We start from the raw sequence: 20,742 nt of genomic DNA on the forward strand, positions 1-20,742 counted from the left end.
TATAAACATTAGCTTTTTGTGCTCATGGAAGAGTTGAGGTCTGTTTGTGAGGAAAACGCCTCCGTCAGACCCGACAGCATCTGTTGACTTGTTGAATTTGCCTCCACTTGAAATGACTTGTGTTCAGAAGAAGCCCTCAGAAGACCGTTGACTTTCGCCAGACCTGTCGAGAAAGTCAACGGTGGGAGATGGTCCTGCTTTGAAATTACCTCTTTAGTATAAAGGCATAAAACTCTCAAGTGTGCACCATTCCACCATCCTGCTGTCACCTTGGCAACTGAGTTCTCGAGGGAATTGGTGTCAGATGAAACGGGATCTCCCACAAAAACATTGATGGGCTGTGAAATTGACTGCTCATCATCAATGTGTTTCTCTTCATCATTTAGTCCCTATCCCACTTCCTGTTTGACCTGGATTCACTGCCTACGCCCTTTATGTAGATCAACCGGCTACTCATCTGTATGTATGTGTGTGTGTGTATTGACCCACATTCACATCGAGACTTGGCTGAGAGACTGATACTTCCCCCACAGGACAGAGTAATTACCCTGACAGCCCCCTCCCCATGTCGATTGGCCGGTATAGCAGTGCTGGTATTGATCTGCCTCTGCATTATATGGCATACAGCAGGAAGATGAGAGCATGTATTGTGAATATGTGGAAACACCCTCATACCAACACCTCCTCCTGTCTGTTTGAATGGATGGATGAGGGTTTCCAGTGAGGTGATGTGTGTCATGTAGAAATGTTCTTGTCAGGGTTGAAAAGAGTATGAGCCAGAGGTCAGGTTGAAAGTTTTAGGTGGAAGCATTCCTGTCAACAACTTAATTTTTGGAGAGCATGCTGTCTGGATTGATGCTCATATTCAGCTAGTTGTTCATCTGCCGATATAGGAGCATCCGTTTTAATCGCAGTCTATACTAACACACCCCTACTACCACCACACTAGTTGTATCATTGTAAAATGCAGTGTGTTAGCAAAGACAAAACTTGTAATTACTTATCCATGTAGTGTTCTACACTGTTAGTCGAGACTAATGCCTGTTGTTTTCTTCTGGAAGAGGGTCATATGATAGGAGCCTGACGAGTCAGTGAAGGCTACATCGCAACCAGAAAGACTCAATTTATTTGTGAAGCGCCAAATCATGATATAATCTCAAGGCTCTTTACATAGTAAAGAGATGAGAGCTGCCAAAACAGGGAAATTTAGAAACGCTGCCGGCCTCATTTTAGTTGAAAATGAAAATCTATGAGTATGAATGAAGCCTTTTCACTGATTCAATCAATTCAAGTCCCACTCAGCTTGTGAAAAATGTATAGTAATTTTCTCTGTGGCTGTGGGTTCTAAAGTCTTGATGAAGTAAGCCTGATAGCCTGATGATGTTATTAGGGGTTATCTCCATTTTGGCTTTAAAACAAAAAAAATACCATTTTCTATAAAGCTTTGTCTGCCTATATTTTCCCCTCAACCTTCACAATCGGTAGTAGATCACTGAAGTGTCCTATTAAATCTGCATGAACTGAAGAGACAAGTGTGAATCCTACTTGTTAGAAAAATCTGTGAAACGTCGTAGCTGTGAGGCACAGAGTTTGCTCACAGTTGAAAATGTTCTCAGCGCTGCTGTCCCATAATGTTCATGCTGTTTATGTAAACACTTAATACAGTAAATGTATCTGTAGGCAGAATCACGCGGTAGCATCATCTGCGATATCCCACCATGCTTTGCAGCAGACTTGGCTGCACTTACTAATGAACAACCTCCAAAACACTGTTGCCATTGACAACCAGGCCAGCAGCTTGCTTTCGCTCTCCTTTATGTAACTCCAACTTGTGCAGTGTTTTATTGATCAGATAGGTGTGTGTGTGTGTCTCTGTGTCTGTTTTTGCATGTCTGTATGGTTGCTTGTCTCTGTCAGTGTGTTTTTATGATTCTCTCTGTGGGCCTCTGTGTATGTGTTTGAGTCTGTATGTTTCTGCATATGTATATGTAAGTTCAGATGTGCACAAGTGTGTGGTGGAATGTGTTCCAGTGAGGACAGCTCAGCAAATGAATGTTTCAGTGTGTCTGCCACTGTGCTGCCGCAGGGTGGGCATCATGTAGCTGGGGTAGTAATTATTGGGCTTTTTTGGGGTCTGACTAATTCTAGGGCTTCAGAATGAGTACATTTAGTGTGGGCTGGGTGCAGCTTGAATACACACTTGCACACATTTTGTAGTCATATGAACGTACACACACACACACGAAGAAAGTTATGTGAGCCATGCAAGGAATGTGGAGTGTTGTGAGTTCATTCTCTTTCTCTCTCTCTCTTTCTCTCTTTCTCACGCACCCACACACCACCTTTTCAATCTTGCTCTAAAAGGTGAAGCATGCTGGTCACACAACATCAAACACCTGTCACAGTTTTGCCTCAATCCCTTTATTGGTGGTTCACCTCCTCACCTTCACCATCGTGTCTCTGCATCCCTGTGATCAGTAAGAGTAAAAGTCGTTACCATCGTTTGAGGTGCACATAGAGGCATAGAAATCCGCCAACTAGCGTTTGGTAGTGTAATTGCAGATGGACATCAACTTACCAGTGCCAGCATGTATATCTTACGCCAATCCTACATATAACTATAAACCAGAATATAGGGTGCTTTTGTCAGTGGAGTAGTGAATGAAGCCTTTGTGTTCTTTCTACACTGTCTCTCCTCAAACACACACACATACACACACACATACACGCTTTGTTATTATTCTTGTATATTTTGGCAATGTGTCCTGTCAAGGTACCCCTTGGATAAACTGTCCAATCGTGCGGATGTGTGTTGTTTGGGCGATTGGAACAGGCTCATGAACCGGAGATTAACTAGTGGCCTTGTTAGAGCAGCAGTAGGTAGGGATTACACACACACAGACACACAAACAAACAAAAAGTCACTTCCCTCATGTGGTGAACACTTTAAACCGTAGTGATATCGTTGGACAGTGAAGATGATGACATATTCATCTCTCTCTCTCACACACACACACATACCAGTGATGACCTGAACACTGAACCTCACTGTTTTTGTGTTTTACTTTCCTGTGTAGTTTCATTTCTCACTCATTTAACACCTTAAGTTCACCCACACAAACCATTTCTTTAAACTTAATTAAAAAGAAAGCCCTTAGCTGGCTGTTTTGTGAAATGCAGCTAAAGTTGCATTCAGACATGAACTTAATCCAAACATTTGCTGGATGTGAGAACTTAAATTCCTGAGTCAGTTTTTTTGACATTTTCTGGAACTTTTCTTGCCAGCTATGCAACTATGCTAAACAGACACACGCTGAAATAATGCTTTTCCATCTATTTTTATTATTATTTGTCAGACTTGACTCTGACTGGCACCCCGCATTATGAACTTTCTTATCCATTAAAATACATACTCTTTTGTTGAAAAGGGCTGTGGTCAGTCTCAATGTGCTGTGAACAAGTGAACATGTGATTTCTGCAGCAGAATGTATACGTCATGTCCTGTATCCTGCTGCTCTACCCAGGTGCCTCCCCTCGCCTGAATGTTCTGCACATTTTCCTGTTGTTGGGAACGATCTGTTTGACCTGGACAATGTCCTGCTGCCTAAGTTAGAAAAGCTCAACAATTAAGCACAGATTTAATATTATATATTATTAATGGCATTGGTGATACCATTATGTGAATCAGTACCAGCTACATAATGACAAACCGCTGAGTAGTCACATTTGAAAAAAGTGTTTGCATCTGCCCGACATCCCCTCATGATACTGCCGACATTACCATAACCTCTTCAGCTATCGCTAGCTTCACACACTGATGCTAGTTGAGAGCCACACATCCCCTCAAGGTTCTAATGCAGTGCTTTCAAGGTGATGAGCTTAAAACAGCGATAAGATGTGCTTAAAAGGTTAAGTGGCAGATTGTCAACAACGGCTGGTAACCGTATTTTAGAAGTGATATGACGCAGCTATACTACAGTGAACTAATTGTACAGCTGGCTTAGTCGTGGTTGAGCCATTGAAACCGTGGCTCTGATTCAAGAAGTGCAGTCAAATTGTGTATTCAATTTATAAACAATGAATTGTCCAACTGTCTCAAAAAATGTTTTTCATAATACAATGCACACACACAGATAAGAGGTACACTGACAGTACCACATATGTTCATCTTTAGTTGACCCTCTGCTGTTCAGTACAGCCCGTCCTTCATATCTCTCCATCTGCCTGCTTCTCTTAAACAATTTCTGAAAGTTATCACTCACAATCATAATAATCAAATTATTATGCCTGCATTTTAAATTTGATTTACGTCACTCTATTTAGACAAATTTCTATTTTAAGAAGATGTTGTTCTGCACACTGCTTATGTTGGGGTTGACCCTGAGACCGATTTTGTGACCTTGTTCCTTCTCTTCCCCTGCTGCTCCTCTAAATTAAACTTCAAATCCTGGTTTCTTTGTAAAGTGAGTTTCCTTTTAATCTCAAATAGGAATCTCTAATAATCGTTCTCTCTTCCCGCTGGTTTGATCATTGCCTGCTAGACAGGCGTTATCTGAAATAAGTGCCGACAAAGTGCATCGAAAGTTCATAGGAAACTGTCTCAAAAAGTGAACCAAAGACTCAAGAAGCTCGGAGAGAAAATAGTTGTCGTTTATTAATTCAGTTATTTTTAATGAATTCTGTCAAGAATGTTTCCGTAATAAGCAGAACCTCCCGATGCTCCTCCGAAGTTTCAAACTTCCCTTCTCAAGCTCTTCACTGTATCAGCATCACTAAGAACCTGATTCATCATTACCCAAAGGGTCAGGTCTATTTGAGCTCGACAGGGTCGGAGACATTTACACACGCACGTAATCTGGTCTAATCAGATTAATACATTAATACAATCCTTGAGTGACGATTTGTACGATGGCTGAACAAATAACAATCTGCAGACTGTGAGGGAATACAATTCTGGCCTGATGGACAGGATATGTCTCAGAAGCATAACATAGCAGTGACATATTGGCTCTTAAGATAGAAAGTAGATGAAACAGTCATCTGTCATCGATGATGCCCAGATGCAGTGAAGCCAGAAATAGAAAATGTCTTCCATCATATTTCTCGATTTTTTTAGATGTAGGGAGAGCAAAAGATTAGTAGCTAGTCCTTCGTTGTCAAAATATGTTGTAGTAAAGTCATTCAATGTGATGACATTTTTTTTATATATATGAGCACTGTCCAGATCTTATTGGAGTTATCAATAGCATAATTTACTTTCAATTCCATATGGATTTTTGCTTATGGCTGGTTATTTAATTTTTGGAAAAAACACTTTCTCACTGTGTGTTTGTATGCGAGGTATCAATGCTGCTGCTCCCAGCTGGAAAGCTTCACAGTTTAAAACGACTGGAAACAGCTACTTTGGGTTACGTGCCAGGCTATTTCTTGGCCAGACACATTTTTTTATTCAGATAAAGTTCAGGGCAGTTTACAGCAGCCTGTGTTTGGAAAACATTTAAAATCTGAAAAATGTCTTGACTTCTTTTCAGAGCCCGATTGATATGGAGGACCATACATGACATAAGTAAAAATAAATAAATAAATAAATGTATAAATAAATACAGAAATAAATAAATAAATGAATAAATAAAAATGGAAATAAATAAATAAATACAGAAATAAATAAATAAATATGTTAATACCAAAAGAAATGTCAAAAGAAATGTCTTAAATATATTTTAACATTTATTTTTTCCCTGATACATTTCCTTTGCATTTGCAGTGTCCTTATGCTAATGAGAAAGGCGGGCCTAACCGCAGTCTCATGCAGGATTGGTCACAGGAGTGTAATGATCCAGCCCTACTACTTCTGCCTTTCAATGCTGGTGTCCAGTAGCTGTTTGCAGCGTTGAGCCAGTTCACACTTAAAATGAACTAGTTCAAGTTCAGAGGGTTAGTTAAGGTTATTTTTTATTGGGATGATTTAGGTGTCAGTAGTCCTGACTGTGAGCGTCACGTCTCGTGTTGTACTGAGCACAAGGAGCGAGCCGAGAGGAGGAGGAGGAAACAGAAACTCCAGCTCGGTACAAACCACCTGCAGCTTCTGCTGTGATCATGAAGCCGCTGATCTCTGAGCAGATGTGACCAGAGAAACTCTGTGTTTCCACTGTTTCCACTGTTCCACAGAGTCACTAACTGGCTGTTGCATGGTGAAGAGCTCAAGTCTCAGTCACTGCCCGTGTCTCTGAGCGAGTGTGTGGCACAGCGCAGGGGCTGTGTGTGTGTGTAGCTCAGTTGACCAATCCTGCTCGAGACTGAGGTTAGGCCCGCCTTTCTCATTCGCATAAGGACACTGAAATCGAAAAATAAAAGTTGGAATAAATGTGGAAATAAATAAATAAATATGGAAATAAATGCAGAATTAAATAAATCAATGTCTTAAACTTATTTCCACATTTATTTATTTATTTCCACTTTTATTGCAACTTTTATTTATTTCCACATTTATTTATTTCCACATTTCAGTGTCCCTATGCTAATGAGAAAGGCGGGCCTAACCTCAGTCTCGAGCAGGATTGGTCAACTGAGCTACACACACACACACAGCCCCTGCGCTCCGTCACACACTCGCTCAGAGACACGGGCAGTGACTGAGACTTGATCTCTTCACCGTGCAACAGCCAGTTAGTGACTCTGTGGAACAGTGGAAACAGTGGAAACACAGAGCTTCTCTGGTCCCATCTGCTCAGAGATCAGCGGCTTCATGATCACAGCAGAGGCGGCAGGTGGTTTGTAACGAGCTGGAGTTTCTGTTTCCTCCTCCTCTCGGCTCGCTCCTTGTGCTCATTACAACACGAGACGTGACGCTCACAGTCAGGACTACTGACACCTAAACCATCCAAATAAAAAATAACCTTAACTAACCCTCTGAACTTGAACTAGTTCATTTTAAGTGTGAACTGGCTCAACGCTGCAAACAGCTACTGGACACCAGCATTGAAAGGCAGAAGTAGTAGGGCTGGATCATTACACTCCTGTGACCAATCCTGCATGAGACTGCGGTTAGGCCCGCCTTTCTCATTAGCATAAGGACACTGCAAATGCAAAGGAAATGTATCAGGGAAAAAATAAATGTTAAAATATATTTAAGACATTTCTTTTGACATTTCTTTTGGTATTAACATATTTATTTATTTATTTCTGTATTTATTTATTTATTTCCATTTTTATTTATTCATTTATTTATTTATTTCTGTATTTATTTATACATTTATTTATTTATTTATTTTTACTTATGTCATGTATGGTCCTCCATAGATTGATACTGGATTTTTTGTGGCCAATATCAGTTGTATCGATTCTGAAATTGATATTTTCCTGAGATGAACCATGCTTCTGCGACAGGCAATCAGGGACAACTTTCACTGTATCTGTTTGAAAACCAGACTTACAATTTTTTGATGACTAAAATGCAATTATCTTCAACTCAACTGACAAGCTACGTAAAGTAGCCAACAAGCTATCCAATTGATGCTAGCATACAACATTTTAATAACCAGCAATAGGTGTGATGATGAGACTCAAACCCAAAAAGGGTTTTGATAAATCTGCCTTTATAATAAGCCTTTTTTACAAGCTGCAGCAACCAAACATTTCAGGTTTAACTTTTGTGATCCACAGCAAATGAAATAAGAACAAAGTTAATTACTGGTTTAATGATTTTAGGGGAAATCTTTGCCTTAGGCCCGGATGTCCCACCTGCCCTGGCACATAAAAGAGAGAAAAAACTCTGGTCATTTTGTTGGCTAGTGTGAGCAGAAAACCCTTACATCAAAACAAACCACCTTCGGAGAGGCAACACCTGTTCCTACAGGCCTCGGGGGGGATTGGAGATGGCCTGGGAGGCCGTGTTTGAGGGAGTGGTGGGGCGTGAGAATGCAAAGCCATAAAACGGACAGGAGAGGAGGAGGAGAGACGATAACAGAAGGAGGGATGTTAATGTCCTGTTGTTCAGTTGTGTAAGAAGACCTGACCTCCCAAAGAAAACTCTCTGTGGAGAAGCGTTGCTTTTGTTTTTGTGTTGTTGGCTTCGTTTGCCTGAAGCTGTCATTGGTTTTATATGGATGTTGAGTGAGGTAATTACAGAGAACATGAAATCAGGATTATGCAATTAGAAGCTACTATTATCAGCCTAGATTATTGATTAGTGGCATCAGTAATTACAGTATCATAGCTTTATTGTGACTTTAAATAATCACAATTTTAATATGGTGAGACTTAACTAATGCTATTAACCAGTGAGAAACTTCTCTGACATACTCACACGTGTTTGTAGCACGTGTGAGTATGTCAGAGAAGAGAAGAGAAGGTTCAAGCAGCAGCTTCAGTCCAAAAATTGCATTTGCATTTGTATTCAGAAGGCGACTACATTTCAAAGTAATCGGACCCACCCCTGGAGGTAACTGACGTGAGCTTCTCTGGCCAGGAATTTAAGCAAAAACATGAATTATTGAAAACATTCTCTGAGTGTGTGTGTGTGTGCGTGTGCGCGTGTGCGCGCGTGTTTGTGCCAGCTCAGCTCAGCTTATGCCGTTTCCCCATCATTTGCCACTGGAATGTGCCATCTCCAGCCGTGTGTTTTGATTCAAAGACAAAAACAGACAGGAAAGCAAATTCTTGTATGTTGTGTTCATCCAGATGAGTGTGTGTGTTTGTCGGACGGACCGGAAGCTTCCCGTTTACCCTTGTTTGTCTGGTTTAGCTGTAATGAGACAGAAGAGCGTTATGTAACAGACCGAGCAGAGGAGATGCGGTTGTTGATTTCACAAACACAAAGGAACACGGAGGGAGTTGTATATGTGTGCAGGAGCAGCAGCAGATCACTGTGGTTGGAGGAGCAAAGACAGACTTAACAGCAGGTGCATCACATGGGGTTACGCAGCGTTGTCGATTAGAACTTATATTATATACTGCATATAAGTGTGAATCTATATCAATATCTTAATTCGATGAATCATGCAGCCCGACTACTTGGACACAATACAAGTGATTTCAAAGCTGCAGTTGGGAAACAGACTTGGACTTGCAGCACAATAAGCATCCATGTGCACAGATAGTGACAGCAAGGCTTTTGTTTATACTGTCAGAAGCTGCAATGACGTAACCAGGACATCATTCATTGGCAATAAAGCCGTCCGTCTCATTAAGGAGACAGCGCAAGATAACAACCGCTTAAATAACACAAACAGCACAGTGAGTGAATGTGAATTTAGCAGTTAACAGCATACTGAGTTTGTTACTACCCCTGATCAACATGTAAATGATTTCATAGCTGTATCATTCACTGCTATATCCCTGCTACAGATACATTTTTTACTTTGCATTATAGAAAATACAATTTATTATTTCTATCATTATATTAAGAAAAGATGAGCAGTGATTCCTAAGATATAGATATTCTTAAGGTACAGAAATGCTCATCTTTACTGCATTGTTTAAGCTGGAAATGTAAGTTTTTGTATTAGCTTGTATCAGCAAACGTACAAAGACTAAACTTTTATGTCTAAATACCATCAGTCAACCAATAACTCAGTCAGGCTGTATTTTTTGTGTCAGTTTTGTGAAACCCATTCATGTGAGTGTGTGTGTGTGTGTGTGTGAGAACAACTGATAAGAGATCATCTGTCCTGCGTACGGTCTCTGTTTTGTAAAGAAGATGAAGTTCATCGCTTGTGGGATAACCTCAAGCTAACCCCCTTCACACATGTGCACACACCCATAAATATACAGTGCACTGTAGACCTAGCTTGTTTGTTTTTTTGGAACCTCACACTTCTCTTTCTGCAAACAGATAATAGTTAAGTGTTTTGGGTGTGCAGTCAAACTGTCTGTGTGTGCGTGTGTGTGGTGAGTGTGTTGTGTGTGTCAGCTGAGCTCCCTGTGTGTTTTGTGGCCTGTGGGCCTTGTGTTTGTCATATGGCAAGAGAGTGATAGGATAATGTGCCTGTGTTTACATTTGTTTGTGTGTGTGTGTGTGTCTGTGCAGCCTTCATGCCTAAAAATAACGTATTCCCTGAAGCTTGCCCTTCCTCTCCTCCGGCTTTATCTTCATTCTTTCCATCAATAAACCTCTAGAGCAGCGTTCATCTCCTTCCTCCTCTCCTTCTACATTTTTCTCCATCTTTTTATCTCTTTGGTAAATTATTTGTTTTTCAGTGCTCAATAGTTACATTTCAACATATGTTAAGGGATTTACAGGTAAGAGCCACTAACTTCCCCTAGAGGAGCAATAACTTAGGTGATCAAAATGTGTTTTGCTTCTGCACCATCCATTCCCTGCTTGGTTGTTTTTGGAGGGAGCATTCTAAGCAAGGTAACCTTGACATGACACCCAGGGCGTTTACAGGCCAGATGGGATGTTTACCATATGATCCTGACTGCTGTTGTGGATCTACCCCGGGGCCTCCTCACAGCCGTATATGGCTGAAAAACCTGATCACCGCATCCAGGTGAATTCGAAGTAAACAAAAACAGGTTATATTACAGGCTTCTTTATAATGTCTTGTTATATCTTGCTTGCAGTGAATCCAGAGGGTGAACTCCTGCTTTGTTCAAACAATGATTTTTCCCGGATATTTACGGACTTTATACTAAAAGGCTAGACGGATAAAGGCCATAGAAACTCCGGAGCGTCTCACTCAGACATTTGCGTTCACACATGCACCTCCTTTTGAGAAAATATGGAGGATCTGCAGAATCTAGTGCGGTTTGTCCTATCGTTTAAATGAAAATGAATGATCAAAAATTGTTCATTACAATCTGCAACTTGTTATTCAGACCCTGTGATTTTAGGATTTTCTTACACCGATTGATATCTGCTACTTGGTGTAAGCTGAAGCTCAACTCAAGTCTGAAACTGTTCTCACTGGTTTTTCTTCCCTTCTTAATCTCTTTGTAATCAAAATACACTTTTTTTCTCATGGTAACTGGTAATTTCCTGCTAATATTAACATCGCAGCCTTTTGTGTGATCACAGGCACATAGCGTTATTTCAGCTCACCCCTCTGGGTCAGTCATGCTGAAGCTCCTTTTAAAACAAAGGGTCTTTCAGTGGAAAGCACCCACTGTACCGGACAGCAGCACTGATGCTCTGTTTGTGTGTTCTCTTCACACAAACACATGCTTGTGACTGTTCTTAGTAGGGTTCAGCTAAAATAGCTGCTTGAAAGCTGATAACATTGGTAACAATTTTGCCATAAGGTTGAAGATATTTTCAGATTTAACTTGTGCAATATGAATTTAGCTGGGAAAGAGTCAGAAAAACTGAATCTATATACTCATGTGACATAGAAAATTCTGGGAAGTCTTTCATTAAGTGGGAAAGTGGAAATTGCACAATTGGGTATTACAATGAAAATTGGACAAACTACATTGTAAACTAAAGTGAGAATGGCACTCAGAGCTCATACCTCCTTCCAGTTGGTGAAAATGTCAAAACACCTGATCTTGCAATGTTCAAGAAAGTGAAAAGAAGTTCTTGGCTCTTGTCTTGGCTCGTGTTCCATCTGTCCACTAACTTACTTAGAAATCGGTTTGGTAGTTTTTGCGTAATCCTGCTGACAAACCAACAAAACAATGGCACTTAGTACAGCCCACAGCTCCACCAAGGTCAAATCCTTAAACCACTCATAAATCGTCTGCGTTAATTTTTTCAATGATGAAAATGTAATCAGCGAAATATCTAAAAACATAAAGAATAAAGAGAAGATGCCCTTTGGGGCTTCTGGCGTTTGAAGCCTTTGTAATGGTGAACATCACGTAGGTCAATGTGGTGCTTTGATTGTAATGTATACCAGCAATATGAAGGGAAACTCCCGGGTGTCTTAGCGGTGATGTCACTGGACCTGGGGCATTTCAAACATTATACCCTCCTCTTATCCTAAAACCAGACAAATCTACATGAGTGAAAGTCAAACGTGAGCACCTGTGTGTGTGCTCAGATTTTGCCCTCTAGCCTTTTTGGCTGGACTCCAGTCTTTCATCTTAACTGCTTTGATTAGTGTGCGTGTGCTTGATTACCATTATTTGGTGTGCACATGGGGAGCAAGCGAGCTGTGAATGTGAGGAAAAGTCGTTCAGTGAGAGACATTTATAAATAAAGGACAACTGAACGCACTTGCAAAAAAGCAGGTTGTGATCCAAATTTCTTATTAGATAATCATGAAGATGCAGAGGATGTTTAGCGTGGAGCTAAACTCATGAGTCAAAGTCTGAAACAGAGACAAAATTAAGCTTACGGTAGCTGCTGCCAAATGTTTTTGGTTGATTCTAGAAATTGCGGTTTCAGTTGTTGCCTTTGTGAATTAAATGTCAACATATTCCATTTAATATTCCATATACTTTGGCAAAGTCTTACACCTTTGCCAAAGTATTACCAAAAAACTAAATGTTTTGTTTTATTTATTTTGAATTGTCCTAAAATATCTGGGTTTTGTAGATTTCAACACATTTCATGACAGAAGGAGTAAATGGAGCATTTGTTTGGAACAATTTTCAGCTGAGGATTAATTCACATATGTTGCCCAAGTAAGCATTTTACTGCAAGGGGATGGTGTACTTGATGACTTAAAATTAACTACTGTGTCTGTGTGTGTGTGTTCAATGTGATGAAGAACATGTGACTGTGCAATGCTGTGGCTCGTTGATGTGTTTTTAATAGTCTTCGCACAACAATGGAGCTCTATGGCACAGAAGAAAAAATATATCAGGCTGGTGCTAAAAGTCGTTATACCCCCAGGAATACTATTTTTGTCTATACAGGCAATTCTTGTTTCTAAGATCAATTCATTGTTTGTTTTAGACTTTTTATGGGCTTTGTTGATAATTGAAAATCAGTCCATTAAGCAGCTTCATATGACAGTATTATACATGCTCACTTTGTTGGATGCATGACTTTCCTTAACACGATATTCCATAACATGCACACAGCAATGCTTGGACTCTAGTCGTGTCTTAGAATAGCTGTGATTGAACAAGTACGACATTTCAGTTTATAGCCAGTATGTTTTGGCTTTGTTTCCATACATTCTTTATGACATGTTGCAAGCCATTTTTAGTTTGGAGTCAACCTATGGTAAGAACTTCTCACTTTCTTTACACGTATATTTGTCGACAGCGGCAACACAAATCTAGCTGATATTGGCGATGCCTGTGTTGTATTCAGAACAAATGTGAACAGATTTCTTTCCATGCATTACTCAAGCAAGTATGGCTGCTGGATTGTTTCTTGCCTTCAAATGTCTCAGCATTTGCCCGTCCACAAAAAAACGCAAGCTAAAATTGAGGCAGCAACGTTTCCAAAATTCTCAGTTTTAGTTGCTTGAAAGTAAAGGAGTTGTATCGTGCCAACATTAAGTCTATTTTCCGTTTCTGTATATTAGCGTATATTTGTGTTTGCCTGGCGTAAATCGGCAGCTATTCCTGTCATTGCAGTGACTTTACATGTAATCACAATGTGGGAAGACTTTGCTTTGCACTTGGTCTGTACACATAATTTAACCGAAGGCATGAGAGACATAACCATTTGTTGAAGTTGCTATGTGTGTTTAATGAAAGCACAACATATTCGAGTTTCACAGGCTTGTGAAAAGTTCTTGTATATCCTACCTCTAATAATTTCAAGGCTGTTTATAAGACGTTATTTGTTTTTAAGTAAAATGCTTATTTATACAATATATAACATAAAATGGTCATCTCATCCTTTTAGTCCATAAACAATCTTCTATCTCAAACATTAGCATTCAACTCCAATATAGAGTGTGTTTACCCTGTTTACATTTAGTCTTTTTGTCGGACAGCGTTGCTCCCATTATGTACTGTGTGTTGTAATATTGTTGCGATATTTAGTCAGCAGTGCAGGGCTAAAAATGACTGGTGCTATCCATGACCTGATCTGACCCACACTCCCTGAAGGATAGTTTGAGTCTTTAAAGAATAAACCACAAACACAACTTTAAGATCTCTTTGACATGTGAGCTCTTTTACTCCTCAGGCGCTGTTGAACTCTTTCCTGTCTCCTTTCCAAAAGGAAAGTGATGACTCTGGTGTCTTTTATAAGTGCCTGTGATACTTATATGAGAGAGTATTATTTTAACAACATTAACGTTTTTTTTTTACTCTTTGCGAAAATCTCCATCGACTGTTAAATATTCCCTTTAACTGTCTCTTTGTTCCCTTTTCTACTTGTTTCCGCTCCAATTCTGTCAGTTCCATGAACTTTTCTAAAACAAACCAAGTGTTAAAGGGATTTGTTATGACATATTAGTTGTTTTTGTGTTACTTATTTCTAGTGTCATCAGTGTTTGCATATTATCTAAGTCTCTTTATGCTGAGGTTAGAGCTAACGTTTTTCAGAATTATGATTAATTTAATTTCTAATATGAAACTTAACTAAAGAACTAAAAATTGTCTTTTTTATATTAACAAGCTGGATTTTGGGAAGAAATACAGTTTTGATCGGGGTCAGTCAATGACACATTCAATTAGGAACCAAACTCATTTTTACATTTTGGGAACAAACACACGCTTTATGCTTTAAAGGACAAAAGTTATCATCTGTACTTTCATTGTTACTGTCATGAGTTTGCTTCTCCCTAATGGTGTTCAGGTCACAGACCTAGATTCACAGGAAATGAACTGGGCATGATGCAAAAAGACGAACACAAACTTTTTTTTCAGCTTGATTTGAGGCAACATCAGAGAACTGCTTTCAATTCCCAAATCTCTCATTAAGCTACTGAAACCAAACTTAATGTTGACTGAACCACCGCCACACTCTCAGTATATCTCTCCCTGTGTCAGCACTCAGCAGTACTGTACATGTCTGCAGTCACTTGGGTGATTTCATGGATCTTAACCAAACACAAAGGCTCCATTATGGCTCCGCTCCCTGAAATAAACTCACTTTCTCTCCCCCATTCTTTCTCTCCTTCCCTCTTAGTCATCTTCTTCTTCCTGCTCCCACTCTCTCCTCCTCCTCACATTCACACTCTCACCCACATCTCTGTTAATCGAATATAAAGCCTCATTTTTCCTGACATTACCTCACTCTCATGTCTGAGTTGGGAATGAAGAGAGGGAAAAAATACAAGAGGAGGGAAAGTGAAGGGACAGGGAATGGATATGTATATATGTGTGTGTGTGAGATCATTAGCCTGTTAATTAGACCCTGACACATTTTGTCTCTCCCCTTGCTCGCCCTTTGAAGTTCCCTCCTCCAGACTACCCACAATGCACTAGGGAGGCATCCAGGAGGGTACAGAGGATTGATGGTGTGGGGGGGTTGTCAGGAATGTGGGTCAAAATGTGTATGTACGGGAATTTCTGGAAATGATGATGATAAGAAGAGTGAGAGATAGAGAGATGGAGAGAGGGCTAGAGAGAGAACCAGGGGTTCAGTTCTCTCTGTCTCTGTTGTCTTTTTATTTTATTCCCCCCTCATGCACATCATTCAGATGTGCCAGATGCTGTACTCTCAACACACACACACACACACACACACACAGACACACACACACAAACAGGCACACACACACACACACAAGCCTCTTTGTTTTGAGATAAAACCCAGCTCTGTTACACTCCTCTGTAAGGGAGACAAAGAGTGCTTATCTTACTATCTCACATATAGTGTGTGTGTGTGGGGAAGGGGGGGAGAAAGAAAGTGTGATTGTGTTTGTGAGAGTGTTTTCTTATGAAGTCATTACACATTTGTATTGTATTGTTATTGTCATGAGCCGGATTTTCTGCCTTATTAGATTAAAATTGGTCTTTCCGATCATAGCAGGTGTGTGTGTGTGCGTGTGCGTGTATAGTTCTGTTTAGCTCAGTGGTCAATTCTGAGACTTGTAGTGTTTTTAAGCATTTTATTCCCCTGCTATATTACAACCAGAGGAAAGAGATTTGGAATTTGCACCTTGAGTAGAAGTCCAATCACATTGCTTACTATTACTTTGCTGATATAACAATATTTTCAATGAGAAGCTACAAATATATCCATCTTTCAATTCACTATTTTATTTTACCAGTTAGACCAAGGTATGTTTTTAATGTCACTTGTGCTGTTGTGTCACTGGGATAAATCGATGAACTGGACTTACCTGGCTTCACTTACACCAATGAGATGAAGTGACCTCTCGTAAAATGTAATTTATTATACATGTTTTTAAAATAAAAATTTGCAAATACTTCAGAATTTAAGATGTTGTGGTTAAATTTGTTTTCAGAGGTATAATTTAATACTGTGTTGTATTGCATTTATTTTGAGGCGCTGAAACCTGTGAAAAATACAACATAATATTGCAGGTTAATTAGACCAACTGCAGGACACATGCACACACCACACACACTCTCACAGTCTCAAGTGTTTGTAGATTCCTTAAATGTATGTTTTGTACTGTACAGGACATATTGTAGAGGTTGTGTGTTGCTGTGTTAGTGTTGGATTGCGGTCAAACACCCCAGACACTGATTGATGAATAGGTTCTCGCTTCGCAGTACCATGAATGAAAAATTGCTAAAGGTGTGTGTGTGTGTGAGAGCAGACAGGCAGATGGTGTCTCATGAGTATACACAGAGCTAACGACCTTGAAAGGGAGAAGGAAAGAGAGGAAGAGAGAAAGAAAGAGATGGAGAGAGACGGGGAGGGATGGTGACAGCAGGGGTCAGCGTGTTTTGCGTTGTGGGTCAGGAGGTACGGGCGAGGCATTTCTGCTGCTGCTTCCTCAATGCATTTCCTCCACTCGCACACACACATACATACAGTGTTTGTACACACACACTTGCATTGGGCGTTAACACAGCAACACAATGAGCAGGGACTGGCCTAAGGCCGATTGAGCAAGGTGTTTCCTGTGACCTGAAGGGCTGCTGCGTCGACACAAACACACTTGTCTTTCACGTGGTTGTAGCAGTGCTTGTGTGTGTTTTGTGTTGACTGATTTGACTCTTTCCTCAACCAATAAAACGTCATTAATCTCTCCGTGTATAGACGTGTGAGTGTAAGTGAAATCAGCTGTATTTAAGTCTGTGGTATTCATCCTTTATTTATGTTGTGGTCATGGTTTATTTATGTGCTGCACTGCCATTTGCAGAGTGAATGAATATTGGATTAAATGCGTTTTTTATTTTATTCATGAGCTGAGAGATATTTTGGCCTGTATGGAGGCTTCTGAAATCCTCAGTGCTGCACACACACACACAGACCCACAAAATAACAAAACATCCCTGTTAAGGTTGTTCGTGTTTGTCTTTGTCTTTTTTGCATCAGTCCTCTACCACTGGCCTAAAGTAAACAGTGTGTCTCTGTGCGTCTTACAGGCTGCACACTGCCCCGCTATGGAGAAGATGAAGAGGATCAAGAAGCGATTGTCTTTAACGCTCCGCTCCAGTCACACCATCGACGAGTCCCTATCTGAACTGGCCGAGCAGATGACCCTTGAGGATGGCGGCACCAAGGACAATGGTCAGTCCTTATAAGAGCGTCCTAAAATTGTTAATTACTAGTGTCAAGTTTTTTTTAGCCTTTGTTTATTTTTATTTAAACACTAACTGGCAGCTCAGTTCCAGATTCTTTGGATTTCCTGTGACTGCAAGATTTAAGGAACCCGGTTTGTAGCAAAAACACCTCCGTAATATACTGTATACTATCAGCATCCTTTTGCAGCAGGAAACCCAACAATGTGTGGATGCACAGAGTTGTGAAAAATGTCGGTAAATGACTTGCTCTTTTTAAAAGCTTACACTTAGTAATATTTCTCCTAATTATGTAATGTAGAAAAATATGGTAAAAATATGTTTAAACTGATCTGTTTCCTAATAAAAGATTCACAAAACACAGGAAGCAAAATATACATAGAGATATAAATATTTTTGAAATTAATTTTGATTTCTTAGAAGAATATTCAGTTTAGCATTCACCTTGTAATTCGTTTAAAAAACGTATTAAAATGCTGTTAGAGCATCAGTGCCACATTCTATATGTTCCTGAACTCTCTCTCTGATGATGATAGAGAGAGAGTTCAGAATGTAACAGCTGTAATGGATTTCCAGTGAGGAGCTCGTTATATAATAAGAGTAAGAGTGAGGGAGCTGCTACATAAGACTTGCACACACGCACAAACACACACCATTAGATCAGTGATTGAAAAGAGAGAGAGAATCAACATTTAGACACAGGCAAACACTTTCTCCAACTTCTTTCTGTTATGCAATGCCAAGCACCAGTGTGTCTGCAGCAAGCTGCTGCTTGTGAAGGCCACGTGTCATTGACACATGTGATTGACAGCTGCCAGGATAAATTGACACACACGTCCATCTGTTGCACACTTTTCCCCCTTTTTAGATATTTGCTTTTGGCTCCACATGCACCAAGACTCAACAAAAGTTACAGGCATCAGGAACCGAGACCAATGTTATCTTCTAAATAATCATGTAGCTCCATAATAATGGTACGAAGAATTTACATTTTTTAGATTTATTTTTTTTACCTTAGGACGGACCCATGCTAGTTTTCTCCACCTGTTTCCAGTCTTTGTGCTATTGATGCAGTTAATTCAGCTTCTGTAGCTTTATACTTGTGGCATCTTATTTAACTATTAGCAACAAAAGCCAGTGATTATATTATAAAAATATTTCCGTCCTCCTAGACCTGACGTTTTTACCTTCAACTTCTGACATATCTGACAAGCACATTTAAGTTAGTGATGTTGACACCACAGTCTTTCAGCTCAGAGTTTCAAAGGTTGGTGAACAAAATTCGGTTTACAGGAGGAGACAAATTAGTCCACGAAATCTGACAGACCTTCGGCCTGCACCTATGGGTGTTGACATTGTTCTGCCCACAGGGAGAACACTGAGTCTCAATATTTTACTCTGACAAATTCCTGGGCCTCTATTACTGAGAGAAAGCCCATTAATGAACCTGTGTGGCTTATCTGCAGAGTTGAATTGTAATTTTTTTATCGATCGTACGGTAATGCAAACAATTTTGTAATACCAGGAATGTCAAAATTACATTTTATTCTGCTCATATTACGTATGTTCAAAAAACCTGAGTTAATGCAACATTACTAAACTTTGGAGAATACTTGAAATCCTGTTATTTATACACATTTCACTGTAATTGATTGGTTGTTTCTTGAAACTTCAGTACTGTGACTTAAATGTCAAATAAAGTTTTGTGGTTTAAACAAAGCTCGGCTACACAGCTTGTGTTTCATGTGAAGAACACGCTGCTCAGAGCAGATGTTTAAAGTTGCTCTGTGTTGGTACCTCATGTGGCTTCCTGAATATTTGCGATGCATTTGAGAGCATCTAATTTTCAGAGGACCAGAAATGATGGCAGTTGTTGTTTTTCAGAGCCCTTCATGAGGAACGGCCGCCCCCCCACCTCCCACAGCATGCACTCCTTCCTGCACCAGTACACCGGCTCCTTCAAGAAGCCCCCGCTCCGCCGGCCACACAGCGTCATCGGCGGCAGCCTGGGATCCTTCATGGCTATTCCACGCAACGGCAGTCGTCTGGGTAAGATACATGCATGTGTTCACACAGTCTCACACCGCACAAACACAAACGGAAGGAAGTGAGTAGAGGGAGAGCAGATGGCATCCGGGAACAAACAGGAAACGTGTCACGGTCCTGAGATTTCCGTCCTCCTCATATTGGAAAACACGCTCTGGGCCAGTGACTGGCTGTCCTTCCCGTGAGGCCGCTTGTCGCTCTTCGCACTCAGCAGGGCTGTTTCTACCCGAGTGACAGCTGGGTGGGAGATTCAGTCAAACGTGACACAGTGTCCTGTGAGAACCGATTCATCACAGTCGATCCGCAGCAAAGAGTCCCAAATTCAGAGATGGAAAGGAGGTGATGCTGATGATTCAAAGCAGCATCACATTTGAAGCTGGAGGTGGGGACAACCCACAGGATGACAAAATGATTCATGGGAACATTATGTGGGTAACAAGATCTACCAGCCTCCAGGCTTTTTAAATATTTAGTCGAGAAGAGCTGGACATATTATGTAGGATCTGAACCGAAGAGGTGTGTAGTGCACAGTTAAAGTTCAGACATTTTGTTACTGCAGATTTTACCTCACTTGAACCTTCTGTTTACACCTCACACAATTCTGGCTAATATTCATGTTCACACAATGATATACTGCACTGTATGTTACCAAAAACCTTTAATCTAACAGCACTCCATGGATCATTAAGTGGTGTTTAAAATCCCAGTACCGCACATTTCCTCCTTCAGTAAAGTGTCACAAGACTTCTTTTCTTTGTTGTGAAGGTCATGAGTCAAATCTTGGAAGTGAAAAAATTGTGAATGTAGAAACAGAACACAGCATGCACAGTATTGTTGGGTGTGCTATTTGAGTTTTACTTTACTTAAAACCAAGATAAAATTGTGTCTCTCAGTTTTTCCCCAACTTTTGTTCAGACCAAAATATCAACATGCAATATAATCTTGAGCAGGACTTTTCAAGGTCTTCGGAGAATCATCATGAGTTCAGATTTTCATAGTTTCAAAGAAATATCTCAACACCTACCAGATGGTTAGTGCCAATTAGTGTTGCTAGCATGCTAACAGAATGTTATTATTGTAAATAAAAATGTATTATATTATTAATTAATTGAATGTTTCTGTTAGTGCTCATTATATAAATACTGTATCTGGACTCCGATTGGTGCTTCTCTAAGCTATTTT

The 20,742-nt window shown here is 40.1% G+C and overlaps 1 protein-coding gene across 1 annotated transcript in view; it reads left to right on the plus strand.

Moving 5' to 3' along the window:
- Positions 1–20,742, plus strand: part of cdk17 (cyclin dependent kinase 17) — a 36,991-nt gene that overhangs the window by 987 nt on the left and 15,262 nt on the right. The window contains exons 2-3 of the mRNA XM_062382375.1: positions 17,359–17,503; positions 19,399–19,563. Of these exons, the coding sequence (XP_062238359.1) occupies positions 17,377–17,503; positions 19,399–19,563 (292 nt within the window). The 5' untranslated portion in view covers positions 17,359–17,376. The remainder of the gene's footprint in view (positions 1–17,358; positions 17,504–19,398; positions 19,564–20,742) is intronic.

Source organism: Platichthys flesus, chromosome 23 (genome assembly GCF_949316205.1).
Source record: "Platichthys flesus chromosome 23, fPlaFle2.1, whole genome shotgun sequence".
Classification (NCBI taxonomy): Eukaryota; Metazoa; Chordata; class Actinopteri; order Pleuronectiformes; family Pleuronectidae; genus Platichthys; species Platichthys flesus.